This window comes from Eretmochelys imbricata, chromosome 4 (assembly GCF_965152235.1).
Source record: "Eretmochelys imbricata isolate rEreImb1 chromosome 4, rEreImb1.hap1, whole genome shotgun sequence".
NCBI lineage: Eukaryota > Metazoa > Chordata > Testudines > Cheloniidae > Eretmochelys > Eretmochelys imbricata.
In genome coordinates, this window is record NC_135575.1 from 21,499,178 (window position 1) to 21,517,835 (window position 18,658).

Here is an 18,658-nt window from a genome sequence, read left to right on the forward strand (position 1 = left end):
GTTTGCCAACGATACAAAATCACTAAAGATAGCTAAGTCCAAAGCTGACTGTGAAGAGTTACAAAAGGATCTCACAAAACTGGTGACTGGATAACAAAATAATAAATAATAAAATGTGCAGTGCTGGTTCCCCTATCTCTAAAAAGATATATTACAACTGGAAAAAGTACAGACACATGCAACAAAAATGACTAGGGGAGTGGAACAGTTCCATGTGAGGAGAGATTAAAAAGACTGGGACTGTTCAGCTTGGAAAAGAGATGACTGAGGGGGGATAAGATAGAGGTCTATAAAACTATGACTGATGTGGAGAAAGTGAATAAGGAAGTGTTACTTATCCCTTCACATAACACAAGAACCAGGGATCACACAATGAAATTAATAGGCAGCAGGTTTAAAACAAACAAACAAAAAAAGTACTTCACACAACACAGTCAACCTGTGGAACTCATTGCCAGGGGACGTTGTGAAGAGCAAAAGTGTAACTGGGTTTTCTACATAAAGTTAGATGCCATTTTAGAAATAAGATTTTAATTTTTTTTTAACCTTTTCCTACTAAAAACCCAACACTGTATGTAACCCTAGGAAAACACTTTTCTAGAAATAAAGCAATGGTTTCTGAACAGAGTTTCCAAAGCCACAGTCAATGACATCATCCCTTTGACCCCGTTCCCACAATTGTATTTTTGCAGGCAGGCCCTTAGTGCCACCATAGAGCTGAGGACTCCATACAGGCACCAGGGTCAGTCCATATGGATCTGAACACAGAAACTGGGACTCAAGTTGCTATTTCTTACAAAATTCCCCCCAATATTGTTTCTTTTACAAGAAATCTATTCAGTACATAATAGCAGCAATTTTTGTCATCTGTCAGAGCATTTCATCACAATTTGAATCCCAAACGTCTGAATATAAAGTTGATAAATTGACTACAGAATCAATTTAGGGGCAATTAATCCATTATTCTCTTTGGTGTTACACAGAATTATATTGATATCTTTCTCGATAATCCCTACCTGGCAACCCTGATTACATCGGCTGCTGCTGACAGGTGCACTGACCTGCAGGTTTTCAGGCAGCTCAGTGACTGGCTGCTGCAGGAAAAGTGCCATGAGGAGGAAATAGAGTGCAGGTACATTAGTATGCTTAGGGAGAAATGACTGAAGAACCGGAAAGCCCGGAAAATGACAAGCATCCCGGTTAATTTCCCTGACAGTTGATCTGCCGCCAGCACTCCTGCCAACATTGAATCCTAAGAAAAAGGGACATAAAAAAGCCAAAAGTGTTAACATGCAAATTATCACTTTTTACTAAATTATTCAAGCACAGAAGGGAGCATTTTAGAAATGAGCAATAGTAACAATGAATTTATACATACACACCACATTCATATTAACACCAACTTATGTTTTTCAATTATTAAATCAATGTCAAAAACTTAGTCATAAAATCCTCACAGTATCAGATGGATGTTATAGTACAAGTTTCTCAGTAAACACAGGAATTGTAATGCTACTTCAGATAAATGGTCCACCTAGGGTCCGAGAACAGCCAGTAATGACTCTTCAGAGGAAGGTTTAAAACTCCTATAAAGGATACCAAATAATTGCATTCCAGTGGCAAGAGGGAGGAAAGTTTCATCGTAACCCCAAGTAGTTGGCTTATGTTGCAAAGCGTGAGTCTGACTGCCAGTGTGAGTGAATGGAATTTAAAGCATTTTTCCAGATATTTTATATATGACTAGTTTTAATTTTTACTAATTAAATCAACTTGTCACGAAGGATTAAAATACTCTTAATTTACCTTTATTTCCTACCAGAAAATGGAGCCAGAGTTAAGTAAAAGCTACCAGAAGCCACAAGAGCCAATTTACATTGCACCTTTAATACCAGTTCCTCCCAGCTCCAAAAAACGTTCAGTGATTGGGAAAAGTGCTGAATGGACAGCACTGGTAAATGTACTCTGAAGAAGGGTACAAGTATAGCAAACAACAGTGAGATGCTAGTTCAGTCTCCAGGACTACTCAGATACTTGGCCTTTCTGCTGACATTATCAGCAAGGCCAGTTAGTTACAAATATAATTTGTGATGTAAACTTTTGTTCACTAGAAACAAACTCATTTTACATAGTCTATCTAACAGCCATCACATAGTAATGAAATGTTCACTACTAACTCGTGAAATTCACAAACGTGACCCTTTAAGTGAATGGTTTCATATCCTATTTCATTAGGAACCTTTGAATGTTTTTTATTAAAAAAATTATAGACATATTCAGACAAGATAATCAGATACCACCACTATCACTCGTTTTAAAAGATTTGGACCAGCAACAATTTTACATATCTCTATACCTGGAGTCTGGCTGGGTACCAAGTTTGATATAATTTAAAACAAAAAGAAAAAAAAAAAGCCCCCGCCCAATTTCTTTTTAAGTTTGGTCTCTATTTGTGATGTCCCCAGAACTTCCAACTGAATGAAAACTTTTTACTATATAGTTGGCTTTCCACTGTATTTAGATTTCAGAGTAACAGCCGTGTTAGTCTGTATTCGCAAAAAGAAAAGGAGTACTTGTGGCACCTTAGAGACTAACCAATTTATTTGAGCATGAGCTTTCGTGAGCTACAGCTCACTTCATCGGATGCATACCGTGGAAACTGCAGCAGACTTTATATAAACACAGAGAATATGAAACAATACCTCCTCCCACCCCACTGTCCTGCTGGTAATAGCTTATCTGAAGTGATCATCAAGTTGGGCCATTTCCAGCACAAATCCAGGTTTTCTCACCCTCCACCCCCCCACACACAAATTCACTCTCCTGATGGTGATAGCCCATCCAAAGTGACAACTCTCTACACAATGTGCATGATAATCAAGTTGGGCCATTTCCTGCACAAATCTAGGTTCTCTCACCCCCTCACCCCGCTCCCAAAAACCACACACACAAACTCACTATCCTGCTGGTAATAGCTCATCCAAAGTGACCACTCTCCCTACAATGTGCATGATAATCAAGGTGGGCCATTTCCAGCACAAATTCAGGTTTTCTCACTCCCCCACCCCCATACACACACAAACTCACTCTCCTGCTGGTAATAGCTCATCCAAAGTGACCACTCTCCCTACAATGTGCATGGTAATCAAGGTGGGCCATGTCCAGCACAAATCCAGGTTTTCTCACCCCCCCACCCCCATACACACACAAACTCACTCTCCTGCCGGTAATAGCTCATCCAAAGTGACCACTCTCCCTACAATGTGCATGGTAATCAAGGTGGGCCATGTCCAGCACAAATCCAGGTTTTCTCACCCCCCCACCCCCATACACACACAAACTCATGTGTGTGGGGGTGGGGGGGTGAGAAAACCTGGATTTGTGCTGGACATGGCCCACCTTGATTACCATGCACATTGTAGGGAGAGTGGTCACTTTGGATGAGCTATTACCAGCAGGAGAGTGAGTTTGTGTGTGTATGGGGGTGGGGGGGTGAGAAAACCTGAATTTGTGCTGGACATGGCCCACCTTGATTATCATGCACATTGTAGGGAGAGTGGTCACTTTGGATGAGCTATTACCAGCAGGAGAGTGAGTTTGTGTGTGTGGTTTTTGGGAGGGGGGTGAGGGGGTGAGAGAACCTGGATTTGTGCAGGAAATGGCCCAACTTGATTATCATGCACATTGTGTAGAGAGTTGTCACTTTGGATGGCCTATCACCATCAGGAGAGTGAATTTGTGTGGGGGGGTGGAGGGTGAGAAAACCTGGATTTGTGCTGGAAATGGCCCAACTTGATGATCACTTTAGATAAGCTATTACCAGCAGGACAGTGGGGTGGGAGGAGGTATTGTTTCATATTCTCTGTGTTTATATAAAGTCTGCTGCAGTTTCCACGGTATGCATCCGATGAAGTGAGCTGTAGCTCACGAAAGCTCATGCTCAAATAAATTGGTTAGTCTCTAAGGTGCCACAAGTACTCCTTTTCTTTTTACTGTATTTAGAGTGAATACTAAATGAACAACAACTGCCAACACTCTAAAGCATCAACAGTTCTGAAACCCTAAGAAACGAAACACAAATACAAATTATGTCTGCCATTCATATCTTAGAAATACAAGAAATTATGATTAAAGATTACCCAAAAAAATGGTATGACATGAATTCTAACAAAAATGCTCACTCTCACAACACAATTTCAGATACATTCTATTTTTCATAATTTTCTCCTACTTAATTAATCTTTTATTAATAATTCAAAGTTCAATTACATTTTTCCAGTTTACTACCCTGACGGAAATGTTATGGGAAATAACTGTAAACAAAGAGACTTAATAGTTTTATTTTTGCAAGGAATAGCAATGTAGCATAAAATAGTTTTACAGAGAGGAATGACCTGGGTTTTAAATTTCACTGATAAGTACAAAATATATATTCTATCTTGTAGGTAGAAGAAAAAGCACTACAAAGAAAAATTAAAAAAACAAAGTATGCTTTCAATAAAACTTCATACCTTTCCTTATTCAAAAAATGAGGATAAGTTCTTTAGTACAGAACGAGACATTTTATGATGTCTTGAAATGACTTCAGATCTAGAAGTGGTTACTTTAGCAGACAAACATAAAAGGCATTGCCTACAACTCTGTTAGGACTGACAAAATAAGGACTTGATCCCAAACCGATTAAAGTTAGTGGAAAGAGTCCCATTTCAATTCAACGTGCTTTGGATCAGATCCTAAACTGGGAAGTCATTTGAGAAATTCACTCTTCATCAGACTGGGAGAAAGAGCCATATTGGAAAGAATATATACCTGGCAGGGTACCAATTCAGACTTCATAATTACATGCAAATGCACATCGGATATACACTTTTGGTAGAGAGACAGAGTATGTCTCTACTTCAAGCTGGAGGCGTGATTCCCAGCTTGAGGAGAAATACTTGTGGTAGCTCTGATTGAGCTAGCGAGGTAAATACTGAGCATAGCGGCAGCAGCGCAAGCAGTGGGATGGTCTAGCCGCCCTGAGCATTTACCTGTCCAAGACCCTAGGTACATATTTGAGGCCAACAGCCCCGACAGCCACTTGTGCTGGTGTGGTTACATTCCATTTTTAATGTGCTAGCTTGACCAGATATACCATGAATATTTCTCCTCAAGCTGTGAATCGCAACTCCTGCTCAAGGTAGAGACATACCTATAGACTTTTCTTCTTTGGGGAGAAGGAGCAGAGTGGGGGAAAATAGTTTTTGTCCTTTTTGCTTCATTATAAAACGTCTCAAAGATTTTTGTTAACCACATAGAATATTGATTTTTACATTAGAAATTCAGGTCTTGTCTAACCTGGAAAATTCTATGACTAAAGAACCAGTGAATAAAGACATAATTAGTCAGGACACTAAACAATGAGCAACAGAGGGGAAGGGATTTTTTCGTCAGCCTGTTTAAAAGAACTGTTTGTTTTGTTAAGTCCTACTTAACCTACTGTCTAACAAGATTTTTGTGTTTTTGTTAAAGATTCAACATCCCCACCTCTTTAATGAAGAAGCAAAAGGGACAAAATCCCAATTATTTGAAAATCCCTTCCAAGTCACCTCTTCAAAACACTGCCCAGATTACAATGAGAAGACATTCCATACATGGAAAACAAAACAAAATTGTAATTAATCAGACAGCAGGACAGCTATGGAGTTGGAACCACGCCACTTGTCAGTGTCTCTTTTATCCCACATGACTCTGGTCTCTCATGGCCTGATGCCAAGATTGATTCTTCAATGCTTGCCTTGTTTATTGACCCCTTCAGTTATTGCAATAAAAAGATTATCTATAACTTGCCTTTGTTCAATTTCTGACTGCCACTGTAATTCAAAATATGATGGAAAAGTCCTATGCACACGTTTATGGTACAGCACTCAGACAATTATATCATGATAACCTTAACGGAAAACTGCACTGAAATATTAAGTCGTTCCCAATCATTAGAACTACTACAAAACTAGCTAGTGTTCGGTCCTATAAAGGTTCACCTGCACAGATCCCTTTGCAGCCTCATGGAATCCAATTATCTTCAATGCAATTCCATGAGGGCATAAAAGATCTATACCCTAACAGATTTCCTCTGCAAGACTGGACTCAAAATTACTAGTAACTATTTATTTTTAATACCCCGTATATAACAAAAATGAATAAATGAGAAACAACAGTGATCTCCCAATCTCAATTCTCAAAAGCACCTCCCCGCTCTCATTCAAATCTCTCCTAAAACCAGTCTTTCCACAATGCTCGTGAGTTCATAATAAATAGTTAAAATTATAAAAACAGCTTTTCTCTTTCCTGCATTTCTCTGGGTATCCTGTCTTCTCTGTGTGTCTAAGATTTTAAGCTCTTTAGGGCAGATATTTTATCTCTGTGTATTATGCAGTTCCTAACACAACGCCAGCATTAGACAAATAATATTAAAGAAGGAGACAGCCATATTTTCAGAAAGAGAATATGGATCAAAGACCGGAAGATCAGAGCCACAGACAGAGACATTTTGAACAGTTTAAATTGGAGCTATGGGTGCTCAGCACCTATGGAAATCAGGTCATGTTTATGTAGGTGCCGAACTATAGTTTGAAAATTTGGGCCAAAAATTATTTTTCATCTGTGTAATAGACCTTATTTTCTATTTTTTGGTTGATACTTAATGTAGAAATGGCTCTGAGGTATGAAATTCAGATCTAGATGCAAGCTTTCCCCAAGTATGGAGGTGCTCAAATGCAAAGTTTCAATTTGAGGCTACCTAAAATTCACAGATGGAGTTTGTGTCATTCCTCATTCAATAGCAGAATTTTAAATATGCCTATGACTTACCAGTTCACATTAGTATTATTAGGAAAGGCTGAGTACAGTTCAGCCCAGAATAAAAGAGGAGTGATTCATAACCTGTTTCATGTCATTCTTACTCTCAACATATATAAGGAATATGCCATCTACATACTAAAAGACAAAAAAAAAAGCCACACTGTGTATTCCATCTAAATTTTAACTCATTCTCCAAGTTATTCTTTGTAATAGGTCTTATTACTGAACAGAGGCTCACAGACAAAGACTGTAACCTTCACTTAGTTATGTTAACGGAGATCTGCTGATAACTAGTCTTCCATGCAGGGAGGCTGGAACAGTCTGTATAGTGGGGGTGCTGAGAGTCACTGAACCAAACTGTAAACCCCATATATGATAAAAACCACTTCAAGCCAGGGGGTGCAGCAGCACCCCTTGTTCCAGCACCTATGTTTCCATGTCAACCACCTTTAAATCAAACATAGGGTATGTCTACACTACCACTTATGTCAGTATAATTTATGTCACTTACAGGTGTGAATAAGCCACCCCCAGAGCAACATAAGTTACACCGGCCTAAGTGCTGGGGTGGACAGCACTATATCGGCTGGAGAGCTTCTGCCAACATAGCTTCCGCTGCTTGTTGGGGGTGGATTAATTAAGTCAACAGAAGAGCTCTGTCCCATCATCTTACAGTGGCTTACAGCAGCGCGGTATACAGTTTTAGTTTTTAAGGGCAGTACTTAAACGGATGAGATTTAAGTTTTAGCCCAGATTTTGCACAAATAATGGACCATGGACCAGCTGTGCAATGTTCTCTATGTTACTATAGACCACACAACCAGTCTGAAAATGTATTTGTCTGTCCATTAGAGATGAGTCACCTTGATAAGCAGGCAAGTCATCTTGTATATCTACCCAGTCATCTTGTGCTCTTCCTCTTACTTACGGAGTGCCATAGATATACATAGCACTTCATAAAGTACGCTTATGTGCCAAAGAGCGAGCAGAAAGGCATCTCCCGCAAGTTGGTGCTGAATACTTCCCTAATCCCTAATGAGAAGAGGGTTTTGTCACAATCTCCCTCTTTGACAGGAAGGAGAAAGGGGCAAACCTCCAGTCAGAGCACCCAGGAAGGAAGGAAAGAAGAAAAAATACTAGCTTCTTCACGATAGAATAAAAACAGATAACTACTCGGCATAATTCAGAACTGCAAAAATTTTTCCTTACCATTCCCACAAGAGTGTGTGTCAATACTTCATAAGACTTGTGAACTCCAAAGCTTCCCATGTAAAATTCCATATTTCTGGACTGGGCAAATGGTATGCATACTACTAGATGACAGTGAATTTTAATTTTGTACATCGTTCTAGACTGCTTTATGAAAACTCTCTCTCATCCACTGAGCCAAATCCTAAAGTAACTTACACCGTGAGTAACCCCACTGACTTCACAATGGAAAACTGTGACTGAGTCAGAGGACTGCACTAAACAGTCGTCAATTGTACTGATTTTATTATTTTGAAATGTCTGAGATTTAGTCACAAACTTATTACTACAACTCCTCTCTGAGGAGACCATTTCTACTAACTCTTGAAAACCAGGCAGATTAGTTAAACATTGTTATGTATTTACTAGCATACTATATAACAACCAGACACTTTTAGAAGAGTTATAACACGGTTGCTTGAGAAAAAGAGAATGAAAGTTCTTAATCTGCTCAATGAAATGATTAAGGAATTATTTTGTGTTTTTGATATAATTACATCAGACAAAGGCACAGAAGTAACATATTGCTTTTCATCTGTTGATCGCCAAGTGCTTTGCAGAAGTCAGGTGAACTTTATCAACTGTATTTTATGCATGAAGTAACAGACAAGTTTCAGTGACTTACTCAAGGTCACAGAGTGATTTAGTTACAAAGTCTGAAATTCAATTTCAGTTGTCTGACTCCCAGCTTCATACGTAGAACATGCTATCCCTTGAAGGGATGCCACTGAGGATCCCATTGCAAAATGAGTTCAACTGCCATTGACTTCAAAGGGAGCAGAGTTAGACCAACATTAAGTGCTTTTGAAAATCCCACTCTTAAATTAAATTGTAAGACACCATGACTCTTTTCCCCTGAAGAAATCATAAACAGAACATAGGCATGTAACTTTTTCCTTTCATCTCGATTCAAAACCACTTTAACAAGTTAAAAGTGTTAAGCCTTGTCCACATGCAAAAGTTGCACTGGTTTATATTTAAATAAGTTTTCAGACAGAGTTAATGAAGTGATGTAAATCCATGTGGACACACGCAGTCTGGTTGAAGAATGAGCTTCAGTTTAGCTTAAACCTGTTCTTAATTAACTTAAGCTTAACCAAAACAAGCCTCATTTGAACCAAAACATGATTGTCCATACAGCCTTTTCACTCTAGTTCTACTAAATCAGTTTCAAATCACACCTTAAGTTAATCAAGTGCAATTTTCTCATCCACAAAAGCCTGAAGGTGGCCTTTGTCTTCCTCCTCAGTTGACATGATTTACACTGTACAGCTAGCACTGTTTTCCTGTAAAGAATCACATTTGTAATGAAAGGAAATGCTATATGCTGGCATTCAAGTTGAAATTCCCCTAAAAGCAGAAGGCCAGCAAGACAACACAAACAGTGCAGTAGCACTAGTGGGAGGGCAATAATCAGATAGGACACCATGTCCACGTACAGAGAGTTGGTGTTGGCCATTGTGGGCAAGCTGGAGGTGTTCAAAATTGATCCAGTGGCCCACAAAATCTAGTTATTTAGACATTGTGCAGGGAGGTGAGGGGGCAATTTCACCCTAAGAGAAAATTGTATTGAAACTTGCATTATGATGTTTTAAGAGTGGTCTGTGAAATATCTCCCTTTCACTTAAGAAAATCAAAATTCAATAGCCTAAACAAATAATGGGAAGGAGCAACCATGACAACCAACACAACAAACCTTTTAGTACTGAAAACTACTTGATAACACACTGTATTGCAAGATAAATTTTGTAATAGTAACACACAATTCTTAGAAGATAAAAATATCAAAAGATACATCTTTAAATCATAATTGAAAGCGCATACCTAGCACAGTGCCAATCTTATTGGTCAAAACAGAATCTGTCTGATCAAGCCAGCCTCCACCGCTGAGGCCTTCTTTAAACTTGATGAGTATAGGCTGATTACTTAGCAGGACCACAAGAATTCTCATGGCTGCAGTTACTGTGGTAGAGTGCAGATGTTCTTCCATAAACAACATAATCCAATCAAAACCCAGGGTCCTGACCAGTTCTTCAGATGCCCTAATAAAAAAAAAATAGGTTAAATATTTAAAGATTTCTTACAATGGATAGCTTGGCAAGAATGAAAGCTTCAAAATCAGACAAATTCAGACAAGAACATCAGAGAAAATTAAAATCAGTCAAAACATGGACTGGTTTCTCAGGCTACCTGCTACAGAAGGAACCGTCAATCAGATTTCTTTAGCAGTAACTGCTACAGAGTGGTCAGTATTTGTTTGGTTCAATGGGATGGGAGGATTGAGAATACAGTCATTGGGACTATTACAACTGCTTTGAGGGTACTCTAAAAACTGATGTGACACTGGAGGCTAAACAGGAAATTTATGTCTACAAATTACAACTTCTAATATAATATATATAGATAATATAACTGTTTCTTACAGGAGTCATTTACAGGTTATAAAGTTATACAGATGTTATTCAAAAAATTGGAAAACATCAAATCTTTGTGCCATGCACAGGCAGAAGGAAAGTGTTAAGCAGACACTTACGAAAAAATGTAGCATACATCATTTACAAATTTGGGATGTACTTGAACAACCCAAGTTGTTGAATTCCCAGATTATGTTTGAGGTTAAGATTCATTGCCTAAAAGCTATGGCAGAAGTTGAATCTGCTACGTAATCCACAAAAATACATCAAACTGGCTCAGTGCAGCTGTAGCGTGATTGTTAGAATCCTTTAAACCAGAAGATTCAAACTCGAGACACAGGGTTCAAGACCCTTTTTGCTCTCCTTTATGGCTCTTTTGTTTCATTAACCATAAATTGACAGGCTTTCACCTGAAATGTTAAATAGATTTTAATACTATAGAATTAATGAAGTTATTGAGAATTTTTTTATACTGGGATTATTTGATAATTAAATTTTAAATTTTCTGGAATTTGACTGCTGTAAATGTGGATGGCTTGTCTTTTTATATTTTGTATTTTCTCGATCATTGTATATGAAGTTGTTATATAAAAGTTATAAATAAAGAATTAAGGAGAGCATTAAGAAATCCGAAACCTGGTTTTGTCGAGATTAAGGGTTAAAAAAAAACAAACAAACAGTGAAGTCACACAACTGAAAACCTCCTCCCTCCCCACCCCCACCTTTAAAAATGAACAAATGGAATCCCTACAATTGTTATTTCATGAAATAAAATACAAAAAACTTTTGTTTCTCTTAGGGAGAGTCCACATAATTCTTCTCCAGTGCAGCTCCATCCTGTGATAGCAACAACAGTGGACTTTGTAGCTCAGACATGATGCATGTGTTTTTACCATCATACTATCTAAACACAATTAGAGGGTGATTTGGAGGATGAAGAGCAAAGTTAGATGAGACAGTAAAAAAAAAAAACACACTTGCACACTGTGTCTACACTACTGCTGCCATTGTTGCTACCACAGGTGGGAATACACGGTTGAAGAATTACATATCTGATTTTTTTCTAGTGTAGCCAAAGCCAAATCCTGCTTTCAGTGACACCAGTGGATATTATGAATAATTTCACTTAATTTCATGGATTTCCTCTGGATTTATACCAGTATAACTAGTGACCAGAGTGTGGCTCAGCAGACTTTCTCCCCCTTTACCTGTTATCATAAATCAAACCCACTATTACAGTTACCTCCTTCTTCTCCATCAGATGAGTTATTTATACTTACTGCAAGTTAACACTTGTCTTTTCTTTAGACGTGTATACAAGTTTGAGAAGGATATCTAAAAGTCTGTTCCGCAGAAGAATAAGATTAGCAGAAGCAAGGCCTCCAAAATCCTCCTCTGTTCCTAAACATAAAATTCAGAAATTAAGTGGAATACGAAGCAGATAGCTTTAAACAAGTGCAGTCTAAAATAATAAAACCAGACATTAAAAGCAGGTTGAACAATAGAAAAACACAAAATACAGTCAGTTTGGATATATAGAATCATAGGACTGGAAGGGACCTTGAGAGCTCATCTATTCAGTCCTGTGAACTCATGGCAGGACTAAGTATTATCTAGAACATCCCTGACAGGTGTTTGTCTAACCTGCTCTTAAAAATCTCCAATGATGGAGATTCCACAACCTTCTTAGGCAATTTATTCCAGTGTTCAACCACCCTGATAGTTGGGAAGTTTTTCCTAATGTCCAACCTAAACCAGCCTTGCTACAATTTAAGTCCATTGCTTCTTGTCCTACCCTTTGAGGTTAAGGAGAATATTATTCCCCCCCTCCTCTTTGTAACAACCTTTTACGTATTTGAAAACTGTTATGTCCCCTCTTAGTCTTCTCTTCTCCAGACGAAACAAACCCCATTTTTTCAGTCTTCCCTCATAGGTCATGTTTTCTAGACCTTTAAATCATTTTTGTTGCTCATCTCTGGACTTTCGCCAATTTGTCCACATCTTTCCTGAAATGTGGTGCCCAGAACTGGAAACAATACTCCAGTTGAAGCCAAATCAGAGTAGAGCTGAAGAATTACTTCTCAGTCTTGCTTACAATACTCCTGCTAATACATCCCAGAACAAGGTTTGCTTTTTTTGCAACAGTATTACACTGTTGACTCATATTTAGCTTGTGATCCACTATGACCCCCCAGATCCCTTTCTGCAGTTCTCCTTCCTAAGCAGTCATTTCCTATTTTGTACATATGCAATTGATTGTTCCTTTCTAAGTGGGGTACTTTGCATTTGTCCTTACAGAATGTCATTGAATTGAATAATATGCTCCTTATTATGAAGCCTCGACAACAAACCTGCTATTGCAAAATAAGGAAGGGGTAAAATTAGTTTCATTTTCTTTTAGGCACAGATTCCAAAGTATGTCAGCCCAGCTACTTCCATATCGTATTTGCACACTACAACGCATCAGAGTTTCAAAATGCCACCCCTAAGAAAAAATGTTCCATTTTTCTGCATGGAGTAAGCAGAGATATTCCAAGTATAAAATTCTTAACTGATTGTTGGTCCTTCAGAGCCATAAACATTCACGGTGCTCTACAAATAAAAAAGATCCTGCCCCAAGGAGCTTAAATCTAAAGCAACAAAAAAACCCCACACAAACACAAAAACCCCTATGAGGGATTTAGATACTGGGGAAGATGCAAGGATAGAAGGGCTAAAGAAAGAAGTTGATAAATGCATCTTAAGTGTCATTTTTTTTGTTAGTGTTTGGTACTTTCTTTCGACTGTACCTTCCTTCACTTCAGCTTGTGAACCTATCCATGTGCACACAGACAAAAATCAAGTTTTTACATTCTGGAGAAAAAGCATGTTTTGAGGGAAGTTTAAAAAAAAAAAAAAAAAGAGGGTGGGTTCATAAAGGTCCAAAGATAGGTGTTTGCAGAAAAAAGAAGAGTGGGAGTGATCTACTGCGATCAGGTGTTTCTGAAACATTTTGTTTGAATAGACCAAACCTTAATAATCGACCTTAAAATCCACTTGTCTACCGATTCATAATCTCCCAAATCACCTCTCCACTCATTGAATTGTGTAATATCCCTGTGACAGCTACACCAAACACTTACTTTAAAAATAATGCTAACAGAAGATATTTACATATTTACTTCTCTTTTAATGCAATTTAGTAGCTGGAAACAAGGAAGAGAAACATGCCCAGTAACATCTCACACAATAAATAAAAGATTCCTGTAATGCTAAACAAAGGATCTCCATAGATAATAAAGACAAATTCCTTTAAATAAGGGGAAAGAAAAACACAAAATTCAGAGATAGAAGTACAATACATATTCTCTAATACCTCCTCAACAGAACAATCACTACTACAATTGTACTGTTGTAATAGCAGCTTTTAATTATAGTTACTAATGATGTATCAATAAGATCTTGGAACTTTCAGGACAGGAGGAAGTTTAAGATGTCAGGACTATACAGTGGCTTCATTTTTCTGCTTCAGCCTTGTGACAGGAGTTTCACTGGAATATCTTACGTCTGTAGCTTTAAATAAAAAATGTTTTTGAAGTACTTAAAGTGTTCATTTGCAGAGGAGATATAGGCAATTATTTTTTCTGCATGAAAAAAAAAACAACCCAGACCACATTAATTGATGCTTTCACTTCCTTTTACTGAATGAAAGAGACACCACATTTGGAGGACAGATGGCACCAGTCATCTCTGTCTCATTAAAGAGGTGGAAATGCCCAACTGTTTTGAAGAAGTGAGTGGGAAGAAGTAGAAAGAAAATATAGTGTTAAGTGAAGGAAAACAAAATGAGAGTAGATACAAACAGGCTTTATTTTTGCACTGCTTGCTTTGCACGCAACGTTTAAAACTTTAAGCTGGAGCCAGTATACAAAGCTGGAGCCAGTATACTAGAATTAAAATGTAGAGATCATCATCAACAACAATTGAAAAGCATTTAAGCACACAGAGTGTGTCCCAGATGATTATTTCTCAAACACTGGAAGCTACTTACCAGTTTCAAGCTTTTCTTCATTGTTTACCTCCATAACTACAAACTTCTCACAGACTGCAAATGTAGGCAAAGTGGAAGAGATCACCTGTCCAAACCTTTATGGATAGAGAATTACAATGTGTATTTCTGTGACAGATGGACTTTAATCTGTCAATAATTCACATCTAATAGAATAAAAATACTAGAGAGATGAAAGTATACCAAAAAAGTTAATCCCGTCACTTGTAAAAGACAAAATTTGCCTCAATCTAACATTGTTTGTCAACTGATATGGAAACCAGAATGCAGTCACTTTGACCCATTCAGATTGCTAATGTACTTACTAGGTAAAATATATTGAAAATGCTAGGTTTTAAGAGAGGAAACTTGGAAATATCTCCAGATCCAGACCAAAGGAATGTTAGAAGGTATAGAGGACAATCATTGCTCAGAGACACTAATATGTTCCCCAAGATGGTATACCTTATCTAACATTACTCTTCAAAATGATAATGAAATCTTAACAGGCATGGATGACATGATAATGAATCATCTCCCCCCACAGGCATAAAAAATAGTCAAACACAAATGTGATCTCAGAAAGGGGGAAGAATGACAGCTCCTGGGAGGGAAGAGACTGTCTTAGTGACAGGACACCTACGGGAAGGGGCAAAGTAAGATATCGCATAATCTTACTGTAACTGATCCAAGATCTACCTACCTATCTTAACTCTTGCAGAGTTATATACACACATCATTTAATTTTTTTAAATCTTATTTTGTCTCTCTTTATTTTTGTTTTGATGACAAGTCACTGTGGGAAAAGTCACCACCTACCCTGGAGCTCTTAATTGTGGCAACGCTCTAGAAAATGCCACTGAGGTTCTGGCTGCTGTCCGAAGTACAGGGAAAGCCAGTGGCCATGACGAGTGGTAGGAACAGGGAACCAAATGTTACAACTTATTCATTTAGTAATAAAATTAAAGCTATGCCCTATAGTATCTGTGTAAATTCTGTCCTGCATAGTAAAAATGGAGCCAGGCAAGATGTTTGATCCTATTCAAATTTTCAGTTTTACTGGTTTTGCTCAAGCAAAAAATGCCAAAAAGCCAGAAAAACCAACCAGCTTCCCTACCACAAAATACCCAAAACACTGCAATTTTCTACCCATGTGCAATATCATAAGATACATGTGGCAAACTTTATCTTATCAGAGAATTTTACCTGTTAGCTAGAATAAGTCTCTCAGATAAGAGTGATAAACGGTGGCAAATGCTGCATTTTAACAACAACTGGATTAACAACAACTCTATGGGTTCTGAAATACCACCTCAATTTAAGTAGAAATGACACACAGACTTAACAATATCCAAGGAAGTTTCATAATCTCTCATAGTAACTGTGGAATTAGAACATTGTGTTCCTCCATTACTGCCCTACATACTGGAAAACATTTTAAGGAGTATCAGTATTCAATCATTTCTGTTTTGACTTAGACTTAAGACACAAGTCGATGCACTGGCTTTAAACTATTTTCTATATTTGGTTCTGCCATTTCTACTGGAACTATTCCATACATAAACTCTTTACTTTAGTCACCCTAGAAGAATTACTATCAGCAGGTTTCTTGCAAAAGCACCAGTATCTTTAAAATAAATCAGTAAACGTTTGTGCTACCTGAGCAGGTCATTGCTGCTGGGGAAGCCCTGAAGCAAAAAGCTCAGTACATTACTAATTGCAGCAATAGTGGGCTGGGACAAAGACATATCTCGAAGAGTCAGCAACAGTTTGGGGATTAGCTGGAACTCCCTCATTAATTTAGCATTCTTTGAGGCTTCACTGAAAGAGAGAAAAGATTTAACAAACAATGAAAACATCTTCTGTGTATGTGTATAATTTGTTATCCCGTAGGCCTTATTATGTGGCCAGTGTCAGCTAATACCTGGATTCTGTGAGAAGTTCAATGAAGTGCTCAAATAATGAAAGATGAAGCTCATATGGTGCATGAAGCCAGACCTGAAATACAGAATACACAGTGGTACGTTTTGTATACAAATCTATTTTCTTGTTTAAGTTAAACAAAAAGTTAACATCCTATTTAATATACCAAGAGATAGACAAGCCACAGTTTACTGCTTAAAAAAAAAAAAAAAGTCAAACAGTGGATTAAAATCCTTGCTGTACATTATAATTATCCTGTCCACTCTGTTCAAATGCTGATTTCAAAGACATAAATTACATGGCCATCAGTCCCAAATAAAGTTCAAACAGATGAACAAAAAGACTGCAGAAGAACACAGGGCACCAAAAGTTCTCTCTCAGTGTATAGTAAAATGGGAGTACAGTTTAACAACATCAGAATATAGCAAAACTAGGCTGTGTGAAAAGCTCGTCAGCCTGATTCTGATTTCAACTACACCCATTTTATGTCTAATGTATCTTCACTGGAATTACTCTGGATTTACATTGGTGCAAATGTTATCAGAATCAGGCTCTACATGTCTCTTTTAAAATACTTTTTAATGGACATGAAGCTATATTTGTTTGCAATAATTAGCTTAGTTTCTCTGTCAAGATTAAATAATATCTTCACTGACAACTCTTCTCAGTGTCATACCAAATTTTGCACACAATGTTTTAAGTAATTATTTCTATTCTTTACTGCAGATTAATAGTTAATCAATGGAAACAGCAAGACAGACAAAAGTAAGTAAGTTCAACATTAAGGCTGTAAATTTTAAGTCTGGTTTGCCGCTGAACAAAAAACAATGAAGAGTCGTGCCCCTTTTAGCATCCTTGTAATATATTATAAAAAGGTTTGAAAGGTTTTTATTTTTGTTTTTAGTAAGTGGGTTTTCTTGCCCTTTGCATTTTTTTTTTAAACTTTGGAAGTATCGGGAAGAGAAAGTCTTCTTTTCCCCGTTTAGCTGGAAGTCTCCCTTGGAGAACCCAAAGCAGACGATGCTTTCTCAATCCGAAATGAAGTGGTTGGGCTGTTGAATCTTAAAGACACTATCTTCCTACTTCTAGTTAAACAGGGTTTAAAAACAAAAACAAAGGTGTGTACAGTCTAAGTAAACCATCTCCCTCTCACTTAATTAGGTTTCCCATTTTTTATATCTTTAGTATCATTAACTTATTAGTTCTTGAGTTGCTCTAAGAGTCTTTCTTGAAAAACAAAGCAGAGATGACCCAAACTGAGCAGTTTCATTGAGACCAAGATCTTTGACACCACAGCTGTTACTTTGTTGAATATATTATCTCTGTGAAACCATTGAACAGCAGGATCTTCAACAAACTACTTTTTATTTTGATGATCTTATTCTTTGTGAAAGAAGACATTGCTCTGCTGAAGATCCTACTCTATGTTAATCTGTTCAACTGGCTCAAGACATCTACTGCTGAATCAGCAGAAGAACGTTTGTTGAAAATTTTTTTGAACAAACTTTTTTTGGTTAAAAAATTACTTTTTTTAAAAAACAATACAATGTTGAAAAAGCTAATTGGTTTTCTGGAAAATAAAGGCAATTTGACAAAAAATTTTCAAACAGCTCTACTGTTGCTCTGATTCAGAAGTGAAGGTCTGCGGTAGGGGTAGTTCAATCTGTTCACATCTTTGCTTTTTTGGATTTAGGTTAGCTATAATATAAAGAACATTAACAGGCACACAATACTTGTGTCTATTAGCATATTGTAAAAAATCAAAAATGGGCACACACTCATTTTTCTTTTCTGTGGATCACCTGTGAAAGGTTAAAGTCAAAGGATCAACTTCACATTTCCTGGCTACTTATTCATAACCTTAATACATTTAAAGCATGATAATACACCCGGATGGATTTTCAAAGCACATCACTGGCACTAATGAGAGAGCTGTAAGAATTCCACCAAAGTTAATTAAAAGGAAATGCTACAGGAACAAATAGGCTCAATTTTCACACATGTCCCCAGATGTGTATTTAGACACCTAAATTGACACATAGGGATGAAAACTGTGCACTTCCGTACCTTAAGAGCTGATTTGAGCAAAATAGAATATCCTATTAGGGAATTAATATTTGAAAATAGGGCTTCTCAATTAAAAAAAATAGCAAAGTACTACAGAAATAAGATTGTCAACTCAGCTTGTGTTTTGCATAGGTAAAAAGCA

At 37.4% G+C, this 18,658-nt stretch overlaps 1 protein-coding gene across 3 annotated transcripts in view; it reads right to left on the minus strand.

Moving 5' to 3' along the window:
* Nucleotides 1–18,658, minus strand: part of WDFY3 (WD repeat and FYVE domain containing 3) — a 229,319-nt gene that overhangs the window by 83,976 nt on the left and 126,685 nt on the right. For 2 of the 3 annotated variants that reach the window (XM_077814993.1, XM_077814991.1), the window contains exons 25-30: nucleotides 16,451–16,524; nucleotides 16,186–16,347; nucleotides 14,530–14,624; nucleotides 11,780–11,900; nucleotides 9,910–10,127; nucleotides 1,017–1,252 (exon numbers count right to left, since the gene is read on the minus strand). In XM_077814993.1, coding sequence (XP_077671119.1) covers nucleotides 1,017–1,252; nucleotides 9,910–10,127; nucleotides 11,780–11,900; nucleotides 14,530–14,624; nucleotides 16,186–16,347; nucleotides 16,451–16,524 — 906 coding nt within the window. The remainder of the gene's footprint in view (nucleotides 1–1,016; nucleotides 1,253–9,909; nucleotides 10,128–11,779; nucleotides 11,901–14,529; nucleotides 14,625–16,185; nucleotides 16,348–16,450; nucleotides 16,525–18,658) is intronic. The other variant, XM_077814992.1, reaches the window with a different exon arrangement.